This window comes from Sceloporus undulatus, chromosome 6, assembly GCF_019175285.1.
Source record: "Sceloporus undulatus isolate JIND9_A2432 ecotype Alabama chromosome 6, SceUnd_v1.1, whole genome shotgun sequence".
Classification (NCBI taxonomy): Eukaryota; Metazoa; Chordata; class Lepidosauria; order Squamata; family Phrynosomatidae; genus Sceloporus; species Sceloporus undulatus.
Window position 1 is genome coordinate 44,966,439 of NC_056527.1, and position 19,779 is coordinate 44,986,217.

At 41.0% G+C, this 19,779-nt stretch overlaps 1 protein-coding gene across 5 annotated transcripts in view; it reads left to right on the forward strand.

Moving 5' to 3' along the window:
* The window catches only part of PLCL2 (phospholipase C like 2), a 126,664-nt gene that overhangs the window by 29,947 nt on the left and 76,938 nt on the right, over nucleotides 1-19,779 (forward strand). For 3 of the 5 annotated variants that reach the window (XM_042471984.1, XM_042471988.1, XM_042471986.1), the window contains exon 2: nucleotides 15,363-15,997. In XM_042471984.1, the coding sequence (XP_042327918.1) occupies nucleotides 15,689-15,997 (309 nt within the window). In that variant the 5' untranslated portion in view covers nucleotides 15,363-15,688. Of the gene's footprint in view, nucleotides 1-14,950; nucleotides 15,998-19,779 lie in introns of those variants that run through there. The other 2 variants (XM_042471985.1, XM_042471991.1) reach the window with 2 other exon arrangements.

The following is a 19,779-nucleotide window of genomic DNA, read 5'->3' on the forward strand; positions in this document are numbered from 1 at the left end:
GCAACCTTGTGGTTTCAAGTGAATGGCTGCAGTACAGGCATTTAACCACTGCACCACCAGGGCTAAAATGGTCTCAAACTGGAATATTTCTGCAGTGTGTTTTGGAGCTGAGGCATGCCTATAAAGATGTCCCTGAACCTGGGATAGGTCAGATCAAGATGAATCTTTGGAACAATCTATGAAAATTAGTTCAGTGTTTGCAAAACAATCAGAATTATCCATCTTGGTTGACCTGAACATAGAGGAATGTTTGTTAGAATTTGCTTTATAAGGCTGAAGAGAGAATACAGATGGATCCTTTTTTGACAGATCTTTGCTGATGTATAATGTTCACAAGACAAGACATTATTTTTTATTTTTATCTTTTATTTATGTTCTGCGTTTCTTTCAATGTGTGTCTGAAGGGGCGCAAGCACAGATTAAAACAGAATACATCTAAAATATCATTTATATTTTAAAAGTTTTATAAAACTAAACAAGCTATCCAGTTTAAATTAGCACTAATTTAAAATGGTTTTTAAAAACTGGGAATATAGCAATGAGGATAAAAATGCAGTATTTCCATTAAAAGCTCCTTCAGTCACAAGCAGAAGTCTTGTCTCAATAAAAAGGTCTTTGCCTTCCAATTAAAAAAGAGGACAGATGGGGCCAACCTTAGACTTCCATGGGATGGAGTTCAACACCTTGGGAGCAGCCACAGGGATGGCTGGTCTATACACAGATACCTTATGCGAAATGGTGTGGATTTTCGCATCAACATGCAATTGCTTACACTTTTCTGTGCTCATTTCTACCTATGTGTATTTTGCCAGCCACATGCAGCTGTCAATTGAAGGGGAGGACATACAGTGTTGTCACCTTTCACTGCTGGTCTCATTTGATCTCACCTTTAAATAGGTTTTTGATCAAAAATGTTGTGTTCTCACAAAAAAAATGTAAAGCCTTCACTGCTGTTTTGTTCTCCCTCAACCCCCCATGAAATCCTGAAAAATTGAGGGAGGGATTTAATATAATTAGCCCTCCTTTCTCCCAGGTGGAGGAGAGGAAACAATGGCCATGAGGAAGGCTTCCTGAGATAGATATCTTCCAAGCCATGGGCCTGCAGGTGTATGTCTGGATGGTTGTTGCTCCCCATCCATGCAATCATAAGTTGATAAGGGGGAAGTGTTTTAAGAAAGTGAATATTTATTTCTCCTTGCTGTTCAGACCAGAAAGAGTTAATAAGTGGAGGAGGGGGGGAGATGCAGAGCCAAGCAACATTTGCATATTTCCTCCAAGCTTTTAACAGTTTAAATGCTCATTGCCTTCAGAAGTGGGTTAAAGAAATGTCTGTTTGTCCGCCCTTTGCCACATTGTGCTGCCATGCAATTAATCAGGCATCCACATGTTCAATAATGTACATCTTTCTGTATGCTGCAGTAAAAAAAATGCAATAATTTTTTCTTCACATTTGGAGGACTTTGCTCCCCTCCGAAAGGATGAATGAATTTGAATTGCGTATTGGCAGATCACATTCTAAACACATTTTGTTGTTGTTTGTTGTGGTGTGCCTTCAAGTCATTTCCGACTTATGGCAACCCTAATGTGACCCTATTGAGGGGTTTTCCTGGCAAGTATATTTAGAAGAGATTTGTCATTGCCATCCTCAGCTGAGTGTGTGTGATTTGCTCAAGGTCACCCAGTGAGTTTCCACGGTTGAGTGGGCATTTGAACCCTGGTCCCTCAGTGTCCTAGCCCAATGCTCAAACCACTGCACCACACATTCTACCAGGATAATTTTTATCATGTAGACTGGCTCCTTCTTATGTGGTCTTATCAAACATGCCCGTAGCAGTGGTGGGAACAAGAAAAAGATTCCCTAAGGTTTGTAAAATTAGAAAAATATAATCTTTTAGACAGTCTGGACCTAGGTGATGTAGAGTCCTAATATATTATAATTTCCTTCATTGTTGTTGATTTAAAGATAACTGTTTTGGGATGGAAGGAATGCTCATAACAAAATAACAGCTAACCTATAAATCAGGTTGGAAAATTCTTGGGCACGAGGGGCCAATTTCCCACCCATGCCCCTTCATGGGACACCCCTATCCAAAATGGTGACCAGAAGTGATGTAGCATCACTCTGAAGTAATATTTTGGAGCTGGAATGGAGGAAATAGACAATCCATCTGGATTTGGGTATTCAATTATTTTACTTTATACTTGAACCTCTAATCTTGTTCCTTCATAGCTGCCTTGGATCTCATCCCGGGAGTAAGGAGGTATATAAACTCAATAAATAAATTCAACAAGTAAATAAAAAGTTGCCTTTCCAAGTCCAAATCTTCTGGCTTCTTGACTGCAGTCTCCATACAGAGCCAAGTTGTGGAAAATCTTTGACTAGTTCAGTATCTTTACCATCTACTTTAAAGTTACGTAAATCACTTGTTGTCATTTGATTTCTTAATGTTCAGTTGTAACTCTGCTTTTGCACTTTCTTCTTTGACTTTTCCCAATAGTCTTTCCTAGTCTTTGATGTTTTCTGTTACTAGAATGGTATGATCTATTATAATTTTTTTAACATTCTTCCCTTCAGTTTTCACATCTCTTTTCTTCAAGTGTAATCCAGCATTCTACAGTATATTACTTTTGTTGTTGTTTTTAACCTCCCTCGAGTCTATCTTGACCCATGGCAACTCTGTGGATGAGACATCTCCAAGACTCCCTGTCCTCCACAGTTCAGCTTAGTTCCTGCAAAGTCATACTCATGATCTCCTTAATAGAATCCATCAGTCTATAAATTAAACAGATAGACCTTGCCTGACCCTCTTGCCAATTGGAAACCATTCTGTTTTTTCCTATTCCGTCCTGATAGTGGCCTCTCATCCTGAGTATAGATTACACATTAAGACAATAAAATGTTGTGGCAAACCCATTTCTTTAAGAGCAGCCCATAGTTTTTCATGAACAACACAATTAAAGGCTTTGCTGTAATTTATAAAGCACAAACTGATTTTCTTCTGGAATTCTTTGGTGTGCTTCATTATCTAATAATATGTTTGCAATGTGATCTTCAATGCCTTTTTCTTTTTTGAATGCAAATTGGACACCTAGCATTTCTCACTCCAAATGTGGTAAAACTGTTGTGAAGTGTTGAGCATCACTTTGCTTGTATAAGGAATGAATGTAGTGGTCCATTGGTTATTGCCATTCATGTTACCTCTTTCATGCAGATTGAAAGGTATACTGAACATCTCATTTACAGCATTCCTTTAATAGCTGTTTATTGGGTAGAAACCCAAGAGCTTAAGTATTTCTCATCTATAGCTGTAGAGCAGAGGAGCCAACCTCAGCTAGCTGCAGCTTGCTTTCTAGTTGTATCCACACATTATATGCCAGATGCATCTTAGCTATTTCCTATAGCCATCTCTTAGCACCCCAGCCTTTCCAAGTGCCCTACCTTTCCTCCTAATAATGAAGAAAAAAAGTTTTGAAGAGCATGGGGAAGAGGGATTTATGTCCTGGAGTTTTTCTTTGAAATACAAGAAAAGGAGGAACATCTTTGATCTTGCTTCCTGGTTGCGTCCATCTTGATATATGTGTGAAATTTTAAAGCAAATCTAATTACTGCAGCAACTTTTCTCATGATTTTCTGAATGTGTGCCTTTGTAGTGCAGCAGTGTGTAGCATAGGCAATTGCTTAAAATTCATCTTCAGAGAGTGTGAAGACAGAGTCAGGTCTATAACTTTATTATTATCAACATCACATGAAAAAGAAAATTAAACATTTCTTCTGCATCTCTCTCTCTCTCAAACATCAGTCTATATCCATTTTATGACTTGGTTTAATTTTTAGAAGATTACTGATTATGGTGGCACTGACCAGAGTTCTCTGACAGAGAAAGCTAAATATCTCACAAAACTACAGTTCCCAGAATTCCATAGCATTGTGCTAGGGCAGTTAAAGCAGTTTCAAACTGGATTATTTCTTCAGTGTGTTTTGGAACAAATCACAAGTGTTAAAAATCAGAATCCTAGAGTTTCATGACAACAGGGCTCTCTGTCTGCAACAACTGTAGAGATAACTGTGTAGCAGATTACTATTTATAGAGCATCTATGGGGAACTTCCACCCACAGGCCTAATCTGCCCTGTGAGGATCTCCAGTCTGATCTGCATGGATTTTTCCATGGGAAAGCCAAGCCCTTTTAGCTTTTATCTGACATGCTTCCTCAAGGAGTCACTCTTTGAGGTGCTGACTCAGAGGTCTCAAGCTCTCTTGGCCCAGTCAAGAATTGCGAGCAGCAAGTAAAGCTAGCTTCAGACTTTGCGTGGCAACTGAAGGAGTGTCGCTTCCTTGATGAGGGGTGAAGAATGTTGGGAAAAGTCAGCTGAATGAGGACTTTGAGGAAGTGCGCCCTAAGACTTCATTGAGTTTATTACATGACATGGTTGGACCACAGTTGCACTACATTAACCCTTTGTTTGCATGGAGCATATTACATAATATTGTGGCTCTCTTGGTGTCGTACTGCTGTTGGATTGTTTAGAATTCAGTTATTTTCCCAATGGAAGTAAGCTGTTAATGATGTCCTGTCCTGCTGTGGTTTAGTTACGGCTTTGGATGCAAAAGCCTTGTTCCACTTTGTGGTGATATTGGGAGCATACTGGGCATGATGTGGGTATGCTTTCGTTGCTCCTCCGTGGAATTCTCCAGGGATCTCCCATAAGGAAGGATCTCCCATAAGGAACAGGGTTAGCCTGAAGGACCAGGAATCTTCCATTTTCATGCTAATTCTTCTGTAAATCTCTAGACAATGTGCCGTGATAAACAGAAGAAGTAATTAATGTGACACAGCCTTTCAAAACCTGTCCATCTCAGCCAAACCTTTTAAACAATTCTGCACTCCAGACATGATATAAAGATATGGTTTAGTGTTTTGTGGGTGAGCCTTAAGTTTTCTGCACACACACACACACACACGTCTCCTACTCTGATGTTGGAAACTGGATGTTTTTGCTTCCTTTTACACTAATCACTTGTTGTGGTTAGTCTGAAATTATGTTTAAAAACAAAACAAGCACACTTCAAAGTGTGGCTTATGAAGTTTTCTTGTTTCTACAAACTATTGCTAAGATTATCAGCATAAAGCTCATAATGCTAAACTGTGGTTAATTTAAATCAGAAGGAAAGGTTTTTTGATTTCTTCTTTGTTGTTGTACAAGAGGAGAAAAGTACACAAGCCCAAGTTGGGCATGCAATGTTAAAGCCCAAATTAGTGTTATGACCAGATGTTGCCAATGTGGGCCATTCATTTCCATCAAGTAATACTGTTGTGAGCAGGAGATGAAGGGTAGTTTTCATACAATGTCACATCTCTTGATTTTATAAGTATTTCTAGGCATAGTGCAAAGGAGATGCTGCTGTAACTTTTGTGTAATTTATCCTTGGTAGTGCAGATCCCATCAAAACCACTGAACTTAAATTAGTAACTAGCCATCTTTTGTCACAAATAACTGGTCTTGTTGTGTTCCTTCAAGTCATTTTCAACTTATGACAACCCTAAGGTGAACTTATAACAAGGTTTGCTTTTTCATGATTTATTCAGAGGGGGTTTGCCTTTGCCTTCCTCTGAAGGTGAAAGAATATGATTTGCCCACGCTCAGACTCAAGCGGGAATTGGACTCCTCTTCTCTAGAGTTGCAGTTCAGTGTTCAAACCACTACCATGCTGGCTCTCTGATTTTGGGAGCTAATCCGGGTCAGCTCTGGTTAGCCAGTGAATACCAGGTGCTGTAGGCTATATTTCAGAGGAAGGAACTGGCAAAAATCACATCTGAGTATTCCTTGCCTGAGAATATCCTATGAAATTAATGAGGTCTCCACAAGTCAACAGGCAACATGGAGGCACATACACCCACATAGAATTGCCTACTGTGTGGCTAGGTGTAATGTAAACACTCTATATCTTACAATAGTTATTCTCAAGTTATAAAGTTTGTGAAACTGCCAGAAGAAACTTAATTTCTTCTGTATATACGTGCAAATCAAATCTTGTTATCACTCTGATAAGTGGCCTAGAGATGAGTTCTGTACTTTGCATTTTAAATAGCAAAGTGGCTGAAATCATTACTCAATTTCACTGAGTTACTGCTGAGGCTGCATGACAAATGATTCTAATAACAAGGTGATTTGGTGACTTCTAAATTCTGACTTATGGTTTGAGGCTAACAGGAGTGAGATGGCTTATTCTGGGGAGTCTGTGAATCTAAAAATATATTATTAAAAATTCATGCTGTATTTTAGGCTGTCATTTTATTTAATTAGTCAAGCAGTGTTGAAGATCAATTCACTCATGAATTAAACAATGTCTGTCGATTTGGATTCTTAGTTTAGGCACAATTTTATTTATGTATTTGTTGGGAATTTATCTGCATTGTTACTGTAGTTTGATCCCAATAGTCTCTCCTTGATACTTCAAATGCTGAGGTTCACAGTGTCTTTTTTCCCTTCTGTTTGTTGTGAATATGGTGCACCATTCTGACAATAGATTGTAAAATTGGTTATAATACAAGTCCTTCATCTGACATCCACAGCTATGTGCAAATCCAACCTTTGAGAGAGTGCCATTAGTTAAACCGGGGACTGGTTTCCAAACCAGGAGAGATTTCCATTAAAAGAATGCACTGTATGGTGTTTTTGCAGGAATAAATGTGGCAGCAATGGACTTTCAGAGGTAGAATATGATAGGTGCTCCTCTCTGGCTTTCTTCTGGACTCATGTATTTCCTTTTGTGGAGAGATTGTGTGGAGAACAAAATTCTGGCATAACTTTTTCCGTAATATATGTGGCCTATGTATGCAGCTAGAGAAATCTGAACACATTTAAGTCTTCTGTGTGAATCACATCTTTCTTCTATCCTTCCATGTTGTTCATGTTAATTTGTTTCTACTTCTTTCCATTTTCCCATCAGATCATATTTTTCTTAGCATGACTCCTGATCCTTCTTTTATTCATCTTTATTCTGTCTTCTCCTTTCCCTCATTTTGTCCTGTCCTAACCCTAATGATGGCCCTCTGTCTCCTATTTACATCTCCTATTTCCATTTCCATTTCCATCTCCAAAAAGTTTCCTTTTCTCACCCTTGTTACACACAGTGCAGATTGGTTGTATCACCACCAAAAACAAATATCTCATTTAGGAGGAGGGTGGAAGGACCTGGGTTCCAGTCCCCTCTCTGCCAGGGAATCTCTATCTGGCTTTAAAGAGTACTTTTAAAAGTGTTTAGTCAACTATGAATCTGGAATAGTATAGTATATGATGAAAGTAATGGATTCACTACCTTGTCAAAGAATTTACTGGTTTTTGGAGGGTGTTGTTGTTGTGCCTTCAAGTCATTTCTGCCGTATGGCGACCTTAAGGTGAACCTATCACGGGGATTTCTTGGCAGGTTTCTTTAGAGAGGGTCTGCCATTGCCATCCTCTGAGGCTGAGAATATGTGACTTGCCCAAGGTCACCCAGTGAGGTTCCAAGGCCAAGTGGAAATTCACATTTCAAATAACAAACCTTGATTTTGTCATTTTATATAAGGGTCAATATTTTACTATGCCGTTGTATTTAATGGGACTTAAGCATCTACAGATTTTGATATCCACAGAGGTCCTGAGACCAAACCCCAGCAGATACCAAGGGCCCACTGTATTACAATGCAGTATTTTGAGGTCAGTCATGATCCCATGAGTGAAGGAACAGTGTAGATATCACAAAGTACTGGAGAAAAGATTGGGAAGGTATTGGTTACCTTTGGCAAGCTTTTGCAGTTTTGGGTATGTGCATTTTTATAGTTGGATGTTTTTGAGATTCTTTAGTTTGTAACAGTTCTTAGTGTTTTTAAAATAGTCTGCAAATTAATCTTTAGTTCTCTTTGTGGACTCACTCATATCAGCCAAAACACACTTTGTGATTTTATCAATGGTTTGAACACTTATATGTAACAGTATAGTTATAGAAGCATATTAGTTTATATGCAGTTACTAATATGCAAAAGGATCTTGTAGCACCTTTGAGACTTCCAAAGAAGTTGTAGCATAAGCTTTTGTACACATAGGCCGCATCCATACTCTGAAATAATCTGGTTAAACACCGTTTGAACTGCTGTGGCTCAAGGCTAGGGAATTCTGGGAAGTGTCATTTGTTGCAAATAATAATAATAATAATAATAATAGAATAGATCCCTTGTCATTGGTCCAAAACACACTGCAAATAATCCAGTTTTAGACTGCTTTAATTGCCCTGGTCCAGTGTTAGGAAATCCTGGGAACTGAAGTTTATTGTGGCACCAGAGCTCTATGACAGAGAAGACTAAGTGTCTCATAAAACTATAGCTCCCAGAATTTTCTAGCATTGAGCCAGTGCATCTAAAGCATTCTCAAACTGGATTATTTCTGTAGTGTGTTTTGGAACATCGCCTACTTCCTCAGAGACATAGCATCGTAGAGTTGGAAGAGACTACAAGGGCCACCCACTCCAACTCCCTGCCATGCAGAAACTCTCAATCAAAGCATACCCGACAGATGGCCATCCAGCCTCTGTTACATAGGAAGTAGGCCAAGTCTATGAAAGCTTATGTTACAACTTCCTTCACATACTTAAGTCTCAGTGGTGCTCCAAGATCCCTTTGCATAGTGATATTCCAGACTGACGTGGTTATGTCTTTGAATTCTACAGTTAGTCACATAACATTTTTGAAGAGAAGTATAACTGAGAAAACTAAGGGAAGACAATTCTTAATTTGCTAAAGATAACATTGGAACAGGTAGGAGGAGGTTGGAAGAAAGGGCAAAACTTACTTCTTTTTATGGCTTCTACATTTTTTGGCAATTGATTGGTAATTTTGTTTGTTCATCAAGTTCTCTTTAATTAGGTAAAAGAATATTCCTGCTGTTCTCTGTTGTTCATGTATACATTCTTCTGATTGCCTTTACTACAGGACCAGTGTTTACAGCCTTACATTTACTAATATTGTATCCAGGGGTTACACAACTCTGAAAGGTGGTAGCAGGTTCCTAAAATTCACACTGTGTTTTATCTCATTGGCAAATATTTTGACATCTTCAAAGAGTACTGACATGAGTGAACATTAAGGCCGTAAGATAGAGATGCCCTCCCCCCCTCTTCCTTTTGTCATCCAACTTCTCTTCTCCCTTGCATCCTTACTCTCTCTAACTTTTAATCTGTCTTTTAGTTGCCAGTGCACAGATTGTTCCTTCTCTTCTGCTGATACCTTGCTGACCTCTGTTTTGGCTTCAAGCCACTCCACTCCACTGTTAAAAAAGTTTCTAGCTGTTTTTTATTCAATTTCCCCTCTACTCATGTCCTATCTTTTATATTTGTGATATCATTCTCCTGATTATTCCTATTTGTCCTCCACCTTTGACATTTCTGTCACTGTGTAACATACCTGTGTATGGACATCTGCATTCTTCCAAATCAGAGAACTGGGTTAGATACAGTGGAACATTCAATTTGTGCAATAAGACATTTCAGCTGTGTGTTTCTGAGGCAGTGAGTGCAGCTGACAAGACCTTATTAGAGGTCCGTGTGGAGGCTGTGAAGTTTTCCAGAGATGGCTTTTTTTCCCAAACGAAAGAGTATTTCAAGGGAGAAAGAGACTTCCTTCACTTGACCATCCTTAGACAAAGTTAGTTTCAAATCTGGAATTCAATCATTTGATTTTGGCATTGTCTTAAAATTAACATCTCAAAATACACAAGGGGCACAGTCAAACAAAAGTCCTTGTTTGAAATATGATTGTGCTGTTTCCCTTTGTCTCTTTACATTAACAAAAGTGTTGGAATTTTGTCCTCCATCTATCTTCTTGAAACATACACTTACGTAATTTACTTAAGGCAGTGTTTTTGTCATACACTTACCTTCATAAAAATTGCTTTTGGGAGGACTTGGCATTTTCTCTTCTGTAACCAGCCAATGTTCTGCCTTCACATCCTTCCCTTCAAGCCTCTATACTGACCTCCTGTGGATTTCTGTGTCATTTTCAAGCTAGTAGTCTCCCAGACTTCTCTTTCCACATATCCCTTTATCCCTCTTCTTTTCCCTACCTTGTTGTACATTATAAACAGTCCTATTCTGGCCTACTCAGAGGTAATCTCATGCAGACTCTTGTGTTTATCAGTCAGAAGTAAGTACCATTGTGTGCCTCTTATTCCCTAGTTAATACAGGATCTTATTTCTTTGTAGTCCAGGAATGTGTTTTTATCCCCTGCTACGAAGCTAAATATCTCTCATTTTACATGGTTCCATAATGTCTACTTTCTTTGCAATGTGTTCTCAGAACCATTGCAGATTGCAGTATATTCTGTTCTTTATCAAAGCATATAATCTTTGTGTTCCCTGTTTAATTTATTGCATTTATCCTCATTCATTTAACACAGATCAACTACTCCTTCAACAGAGCTTTATACAGAATTCAAAGTCATGTTAGTCTGAAAAATCAGTATGCAAAGGGATCTTGCGGCATTCATAAACTAGAACATACTTTCTCAGATACATTCATTCTATCAGTTAGTCTCAGAGGTGCTACCAGATCCCTTTGCATGCAGAGGTTTATATATTTTTCAGTGCAGACAATCAGGGTTGCAAAAGAGTGGTGTCATGGAGGTATTCTACCCACTATTTATATTCTTTTGATATTTGTTCTGAATTTTATGAAAACAAAGAAGGGCAGTAATTATTCCATATTAATTAATCTACAGGGAAAAGATTAAATCCTGTGTATGATGGATGCACCTAATTTTGTAAGAATCACATTTTCTCCAACACAGTAAAATAATGCAACATATTATTATTAGTACTGTTATATAAATATGTGATCGTCTCCAAATGCAAGTGCAGAAATATGGGTTTTGTTGTAAGTGGCTAATGGATTGTACAATAAAAAATGCTCCGTAATCATCTGCTTGGTCTGTTAGCAAATGCATACTAAAAAAAAACCCCAACAAGTCCAGATTCATCAGTGGACATTCGCTTGTTTTTTGTCTGCACTTTCCGCCTTTTTGGAAGTGTCATCTACATGTCCTTGAGTGTACACCATGTACACACATCCATTTCAATCTGATTTGCACTTTGGAAGCTATTAATGGACAGGAAAAAGGATTGATTGTCCAGGAATGTGACTCTAACCCAATCCAGATGGTCTGATGATGGGTTAACCATTGAGAGCCCTGGGGCATTTTCACAAGTGAAGCTGGGAATGCCTTTCAGTCAGGAAGTTATTACTTCTAAACATTATTAATGCAGGAGGGAGCCAGTTTTTTTTTAAATGGGACATTCATTCCAGCCAGATTAGATTTTACATTCCAGTCACAGAGGTGGAAAATGAAAAACAAAACAAAACAGCTATTAGTGAAGGCACCCAGAAGAATAGCTGATGCAGTTCTTCATGCTTAGTGTGCCCAGATAAGAAGTCCAGCTTGTTTTTTTTTTTAAGGGGTTGGATCCATACTTGTGCATATAGTAAATAGTACAGGAGGCTAGGGGTCAGCCATGACAACCTCTTGGTAAGTAACAGTCTCTTAGCCTTAGAGGAAGTCAGTGGCAAGCCTCCATTGAAGAAAAGTTGCAAACAAAACCCTTTGAGGGGGTCAGAATAAATCAGAGTTGACTTGAAGGCACATAGCAAAAGAGTAAATCCATTGACTTGAACCGAACTCAAGTTAATTGTGGCTTGTGGCACTAATTTCAGTAGGTCATGGTGGTTAGGTATGAATGAACCCCACCTAGAGCAGGCCCATTGAATCTGATGGAAGTTAGCTAAGCCTTGATTTACCATTCAGCAAATGGATCTACTCTAGTTGGGAGTAGCCATTGGACAGAGGCCAATGAATTTCATTTGTGCCAAGGCAAATAAGAAAGATAAGTGATGTTAGAAAATGATAGCAGAAGAGGGTGTGGGAGGAAGGAGACAGCATTTTAAAAAGGAACTGTATACAAAGACAGATGGTGGGAAAAGGTAACTAAAGGTCCAAAACACACTGCAGAAATAATCCAGTTTGAGACAGCTTTAGCTGCCTTGGCTCAATACCCAATTCTGGGAACTTTGGTTTTGTGAGACATTTAGTCTTCTCTGTCAGAGAGCTCTGGTGCCACAATAAACTGCAGTTCTCAAGATACCCTAGCACTGAGCCAGGGCAGTTAAAGAGGTTTCAAACTGGAATCTTTCTGCTGTGTGTTTTGGACCTAATGTTGGCCTGAAATAGTAACCCGCTGCTTTCTTGCAAAGCCTGGGTGGATGAATTTAACTAAAAAGGGGTTTGTGACCTCACAAGGGAGGGAGACCTCCTGGATCTCAGAGGAAGTAACTTTTTGTGTTGCAAATGGATTTTAATTTTATCTCCTGGACTTTGGAAGGCTTTGTTCCCACTGCCACATGGACAGAATGGGGAAGGGTCTGTTTGCATAGTTATCCCTCCTTACCAGCTCCACTCCAGAACAACATTTTGACAAAATGCAGGACTGTGACTAAACATGATGATTTTAATTTTTCCCTCCACTCCTGTATGATTTTTAAAACCTTTGCCTGATTAAAAAAAGCCAGTGTGGCTTCAGAAGCTTGCAACATGTATGTTGTGCATTTTTGTGGTCTCCATGGAGGAATCCCTATTTGGTGGATTTTGGATGTTGCTGTACTTACAAAGTAGGAGGGGAGCTAGCATGGCAGTAGTGGTTCAAGGGTTGGACTATGACTCTGGAGACCAGGGTTCGAGTCCCAGCCTGTCCATGAAACCCACTGGGTGACTTTGGGCAAGTCACATGCTCTCAGGGAAAGACAATGGTACATCTCCTGAACCAATCTTGCTTAGAAAACCTCATTAGAGGTCCTACTTTTGTTGTTGTTGTGTGCCTTCAAGTCATTCTCGGCTTAAGGCCAACCTATCATTGGTTCAGAGGAGATTTGCCCTTAGGCAACCAAAATGCACAAAAGACACACAAGTTTCTGAAGCCCCACTGGCTTCTTTATCAGTCATAGTCCAAGGGTCACCATAGGTTGGGAAACGACACACAACAACTGTGAAAGCAGGGAATAATGTATTTCATTTATGGTTTAAATTACATTGTATTTTTTTTTTTGGAGAATAATATATTTCATAGGAGTGTAAGACGAAATGTTATGAAACTGGAGAAAAATCAACGTTAAATCATTTTCGCAGCTTGACAAAAAGTGCTAGGTGTTGAGGAATTAGGAAAACATAGGCTGTAAATAGGTGTTTTTGTGTCTCACGTTTTTGTGCCTAAAGTTATTCAAGATAGTCAGAAGAAATGTTAGGTTTTTTTTAATGTACTTGTAGGTATACTTCTGTTTGCTTGTCAGGAAGCATATATGCAAATATGTGTAGTTTATATGTCGATGTATATGTATAGTCATATGTGTTTCTATGTACATACATGCACAGATTCGTATATGTAGGTGTGCGTATATATGCATGTAATGTGTATATATGAATGCAAGGTATGTACCATATATACTTGACTATAAGTCAAGAGATATATGCCCCAAAATGAACTCCAAAATCATGGTTGACCTATATATGGGGCAATAAGTGAATACTGCTTATAAAGTTATAGAGCATTAGCTCTTTTGTAACACGCCCCAGCATTTGACCCATGGCTTATCCGTATCAAAAGCCGAGATTTTGGCTGCCAAAGCGGCCCTCGACTTATGCATGAGGCCGACTTATACATGGGCATATACAGTATGTTGTGTGGGTATATTGTGGGGATGTACACGCATGTTTTTGCTTGTGTTGTCTTGTATACGTTGTGAGGGAAATAATAAAAATGAAAAAACAACACAACAGTGACAGCAATGAGCATTCCCCCCACAAAACAAATATGCCACTGAGGCATCGATAGGGGAGAAATATTCCAGGTTGACGCTGCCATGGCTCAAGGCGAGGGCATTCTGGGAGTTGTCGTTTGACTCCAGAATGCCCGCCCCCCGCCTTGAGCCATGGCAGCGTCAACCTGGATATTTCTCCTGTGTGTGGAGTGCAATGACCAACTTCTCCAAAAGCAGCATGGAAAGGGCTACCTCAACTGTAGCCATTAGAACCTTTCTCACATCACTTTAATGGGGAGGTATGTATTTTGGGGGGGGGGGAGAACCGAAGGGAAACATGTGAGGAAGGAAGAAAACTGTAGAAGAAGGCCCCTCTGAGTGAGTGGGGCTGTGGCTCCTGAGTGCTGAGGCGGGAACGTGGGGGTGGGAGGGCAATGCAGGCTGGAGAGCAAGAAAGCCAGCCGGGGAAGGGACTGGGACTGCCTCTCTCCTCTCCTCCTCCATTGACAGTGGAAGAGGAGGAAGAGAGGACATGCTCAGTTCACGCCTGCTCTCCAAAGAGGTGTGGTGTGTGTGTGTTGTGTGTGTGATAGAGAGAGAGGGTGTCAGATTTTAAGGAGGGGATTTAGAATTCTCAGCAAGAGTTCAGCTCTTAAACTGCAATCCCAGCGCACAGGAGGCTGCAGAGGAGTCACACTGGAATAGTACCTCTTTAAGAGCTTCGTCGATAAACACCACTGAACCAGAGGAGAAGACGCGCGTGTTGTTGTTTTTTGTACCCCTCGCCTTTGCAAAGAAGCAAGCGGAGGACGAGGTGTGAGGAGAAGAGGAGGAAGGCTGGGCTGGACCCTGCAGGAAGAGAGGGCAGACCCACACACATGTAAGAGAGAACCCCCCCCACACAGAGATCCACACAAACTACAGCGAGAAACCCCCCCACAGACCCAACACAGACACAGAGAGCGGAGACACACACAGACCCCCCATACGCACATATAGGGGCCCCTCCCCACACAAAGCCCCACACAAACACATCCAGAGACCCCCACCCAGCCCAAGGTGGCCGCCCTTGTTCTCCTCTTCTTCCTAACTGCGAAGGAGTGGCCATCCCAAATGTGCTCCAGGGCGAGAGAGAGCCTCTGCTGTTCCCTATGGAGGTTCCCCCCACAAAAGCCCCTCAGAGAGAGAGAGCGAGCGCTGGCTGAGGAGGATCCTCTTCCCTCCCTGGCAGCTTCCCAAGGCCCTCTCCTGCGCCTCCTCCCAAGGCGCCCGACTTGGGGCTCCCTCCTCCCTTCCTGAGGGACACCCACACCCCTCCAACTCCCAGAATTCCATAGCCTTGAGCCAGAAAAGAGTTAAAGCGGGGCCAAACCGGGTTATCTCTCCAGTGTGGATGCAGCAATCAAGAGCAGGCAGATGGGGTCACCTTTGATTTTCCCAATCCACTCCTTTCTCTCTTCTTTCTCACCCTTCCTTTTCTCTCTCTCTCTCTCTCTCGCTCTCCTCTTTCCCCCCTTCCCTTTCTCAGGTGCTGCTGACTGAAGAACCCAGGCTCTTCTTGCCCAGCCCAGCCCTGCTGCTGGACTAGAGAGAGGAGGCAGGCGGGCGGGGGCTGTGTGCAACCGGCCTCTTCCTCTCCTTGGGTGTGTGTTTACAAATCTGTTTGGGGGGGAAGAAGAAGCAGAAGAAGCAGAAGCGGAAGAAGAGAGAAAGAGAAAGGCAGAGCCGGCAGAAGACAGAAGCACAAGCATCATCATCTCGGAGCTGCAAAGGAAAGAAGAAGGCGGCAATATTGTTGCTTCTCCTCCTCCTCCAGCAACATTGTTGGCTTCCCCTTCACCTCCAGCCAGGCTGATGGCGGAGTTTGGCAGCAGAGGGGCTGGCATCCCCAGCCCTGGGGGGCTCGCCTCCCCTCCCAGCTCACCCCAGGGGAAGGTGGCCTTCAAGGCAGGCGATGGGGAAGGAGGGGGTGGGAGTGGTGGCCCTCCAAGGACCCACATGGACCCCACTGGCAATGGGGTCTCCAACGGCGACTGTACTCTTTTGGGACCCAGAGAAGACCCAGAGTCAGCCCAGCCTGGAAGCCCTGGCCTGGAGCGAGGATATTCTGCCCTCCACCCCGAAGGGAAGGCTGGCATCCCCAGGAAAACCAGCATCATCAAGGTAAGAGGAGAGAGATGTCACAGAGCTTCAGAAATAACCTGGCTCTGATTGTGGGGATTTCACTGGGTAGATATAGTAAGACTTGGGTTATAAGCTATGGTTAAGCATGTATTGTGTTTGTGGGAAAGCTTTACAAATAACCAGGCTTAGGTTCTGGTGATTTCTTTGGGTAGGTATAATACGACTTTTCAAGCATTGAGTTTAGGTTATTATAAGATATGGGTACATGTGTATTGCATTTGTGAGAAAGCTTTGGAAATAACCAGGCTTGGGTTGTGATTTCATTGGATAGATATAATAAGACTGTTGGCCTGTGGGGAAAGTACAATCCAAGCATTGAGTTTTGGTTATAAGATATGGATACACATGTATTGCGTTTGTGAGAAAGCTTCAGAAATAACCAGAGTCCAGTTGTGGTGATTTCATTGGGTAGATATAATAAGGCTATTGGCCTGTAGGGAACGTACAGTCCAAGCATTGAGTTTGGGTTATAAGATACGGGTTGTTGTATTGCGTTTGTGAGAAAGGAAGGCTTTTTTACTGGTTGGGAACATTGTCCTGGAGGTGAGAGGAGTGTTTCTGAAATGGCAACCGAAGCATAACTGGCCCCAGCAAAGTGTGGAAGCAGCCTGCTGCCGCCATGCAGTGTGCTTTGAGGTTACGTGGGTTTTTGCTGATCCTGTGGGACGGCGAATGCACCTGTGCAGAGCAATTTTGTACCCTGTTGACAGATGTACAGCAGAGGAGGCAGAAACCCTGGATGAATGATGGGAATGAAGGGAAGGTGACAGCATATCAATCAAGAGGCTGCTCTTGATAGCCTGGCCTGTAGTCCCAACCTTTTAGAAATGTTGGCTAGGTATTGGTGTTTGTGGTTCACACTGAACAAGCAGGGCAGATGAGACAGTTTTTGTAGGTTAATAAAGGTAAGAACGAAGAAGGGATTGTGGCTTGTTAAGCGGTCAGAGGGCACCCAGAGAAAATAACCACTGTATTTCAGAACTACTGAGGATGGGGTTCATAACAGACAGAGTGCCTGTGCACCTCACTGATAGTTTTAAGCAAAGATGTGCTGCACCAAGAGTTACATAAAACATTGCTGTATGCATAGAGATGCACGGAGCCATTCTGTAGACAGTGCTACATGGCTGCTAGCATGAGAAGAGGCATTTTCAGTAGCTTTTCAAGAGTGAAATTGTGCTACAATGACTGGTCCATTAGCAGCAGATCTTGCGTTCTGGAACAAACTGCAGGCTCTTGTTTTGAGGCTCAAGGGGAGCACAAGGGCAGGCAGTGAGAGAATGCACTTGCTGAACATGCACCCACCCTTCCTGTCAAGGAGAGGTGATGCAGGTTGTTAACCACTCGCAGCAGTGTGCCTGCTTGACTAAGAAAACTGCAGTAGAGTGCCAAATGTGTGTTGTTTCTTGGATAGGTATACATTTAATATGCACCTAGTCTGCCAACAACTTTTGACCCGGGTCCAGAGTTAATGTCTGACTATGTGATTTTGCTCTCTAATAGTCCAAAAGAGGATACTCTAATTGTTAGCATATTGCTGGAATTCTTTAAATGGGCTTTCAGTATGTCATTTGTTTATGTAGCAGTTATGTAGCAGTATGCCTGAAAAGGGGGGTTGTCTCAAGCTATAGCTTGTTTTATGTTAGGGCAGGGACCCAGGGTGCACTGATAATGAAATGGACTTTGCCTTCCACAAATACTGTGACTTCTTAGGCAGTTAATCTGTCTAACTGTTCCATGTAAAATTGTAGATTTGTATCCTAACTTTTTTTTATATTAAACAAGTTTGGATTTTTTTTGCAGTCTGTTTAGTTTAGTTACTGCCACTAGTTCCAAGCCCACTTGAAATACTTTTTTAGCTGTGTCAGTTTATATTTATTTCAGGTTGGCATGTCAGCCACATTTATAGCCAGAACCAATATGTCTTTACTTGGGAATAAGCTCACATATGTTCATTTAGAATTACACATATAAGAATTTTATATCACATGAGTTTTGGAATTACTTGGACATGCTCAAGGGTATCTTGCTGTGCATGTGACACAATGTAAAAAGGTTCAGTGCATGGTGTAAGAGTGCTGTAGATTATGGACTAAAGGGTGAGTTGCATCCTCTGAAATCCCTCAAGAACACCAATTCAGTTTTGAATCTGGCATCTGGCATGGTTTAACATTACATAATTCTCTTTTCCAAAACCAGAAGTGGACGCATAGCAGTTTTCCTGGTGTGGTGGTTTTGCAGACCATGCAGTCACAGAGGGTCCCAGAGCAACAAAATTGTATCTTAGATCCTTTGAAATTGTCCGCCTGTCTTCTACCTAGTAAAAAGGGCCTTCATCACACAGATTAAAGTCCAAATGCATGGCTGATGGGACAAGAGCTTAGTAAATTGCTTTACAAGTTAGTGATACTGACATTACTGTAGTTTTCCAACAAAAAGCCATGTTAGTCTGTTGGTCATAAGGAGAAAGGGAGGGAGAGAAAAAAGGGAATCTAGCAGCACCTTTAATTGATTTTTATTTTAATGTGACCGTTTGTAGACATTGTTCTACTTTCATAGATGGAATATAGAATAATATTAAAGCCTCCAGTTATTAAACATATTTATATAATTGTGAGAGAGCAATAGAATGTAATAGGTTCCAAAATGATGCAAATCATGACCCTTACCATAAATCTTTATATATTTCATAAAAAACTTTCAGTACCCCACTCAATTACACCAGCATAAATATTTAAAATAATACGTATGACAAGTCCTACTGTCAGTGATATATGGAATTTCTTGAGTTGTCGGTTGCAAATAATATACAGCTTTTAGTTATGTAAATCGTGACCACTATAATGGCAGTAAAAATGGCATTCTCCAGCTCTTTAATGAATTTCTGTTGGTGTTCCTTGCTGTCCTAAGGTGGACACTTGATCTCGTATGCCACCCAACCCTGGCTGTACCTATGAGCTGCTCTGCTTTGGTAGTAGACAATAGTTTGGTAGTAGAGTTCCAGAAGTGGTTATATCCTTTGTATCGGCATAGTACTGAATTTGGCTGATTGTGTAAAATGTTAACAATGCCACCACTTTTGCTTAGGGCATACAGTAAGAGAGGTTCAGTCTTACACAGTGCTAATTTACGAAGTGCTGCTTCCCTCTGCTAGACCACATCTGTGTTTACATTCTTTATGCCCCAAATGTAACCCTTAGGATCCTCTTTATTGCTTCAGCAACACTGGATCAAACTAAATGTGGTGCAGTGGTAGACGTTCCTACCCTCACTTGGGTCATTCTTGGGATGCTGATCTTACCTGCAGTTAAATAAACCTTTGCCCTTTTCATTTAATCTAATACAGCAGTTTCAAATAAGTTGTTGCATTCTAAGTTTTGCCTTTGTTTTTCATTGGGAAGAACTGTGTTGTTTATTAAGTACTGTATTTTCTACAGTGTCTTTTTCATCTAGAAGTTCTTTCAGTTTCTTTTCCGCTATAAGATGACTTTAGCTGTAAACAAGTTCTCTATTTGTCTAATGGTTCTTGTACAACATGATAGTTTGCCTGGGAAGAAACAGTTAACTACTTTGAAAGTATTGAGTTTTCCCCCTCTCAATCTGTTAGAAGCCTAGTCTCCCTTAGCCATCCCCACTTTTACTCTTTCACGATGGTTTGTGCATGTACAATGTTTTTCCAGAATATTTTGCTGGATAAGGCAAGTAACACTTCTTTGTGGAGATTTTGAATGGTACAGTCAGCCCTCCATATCCATGGATTT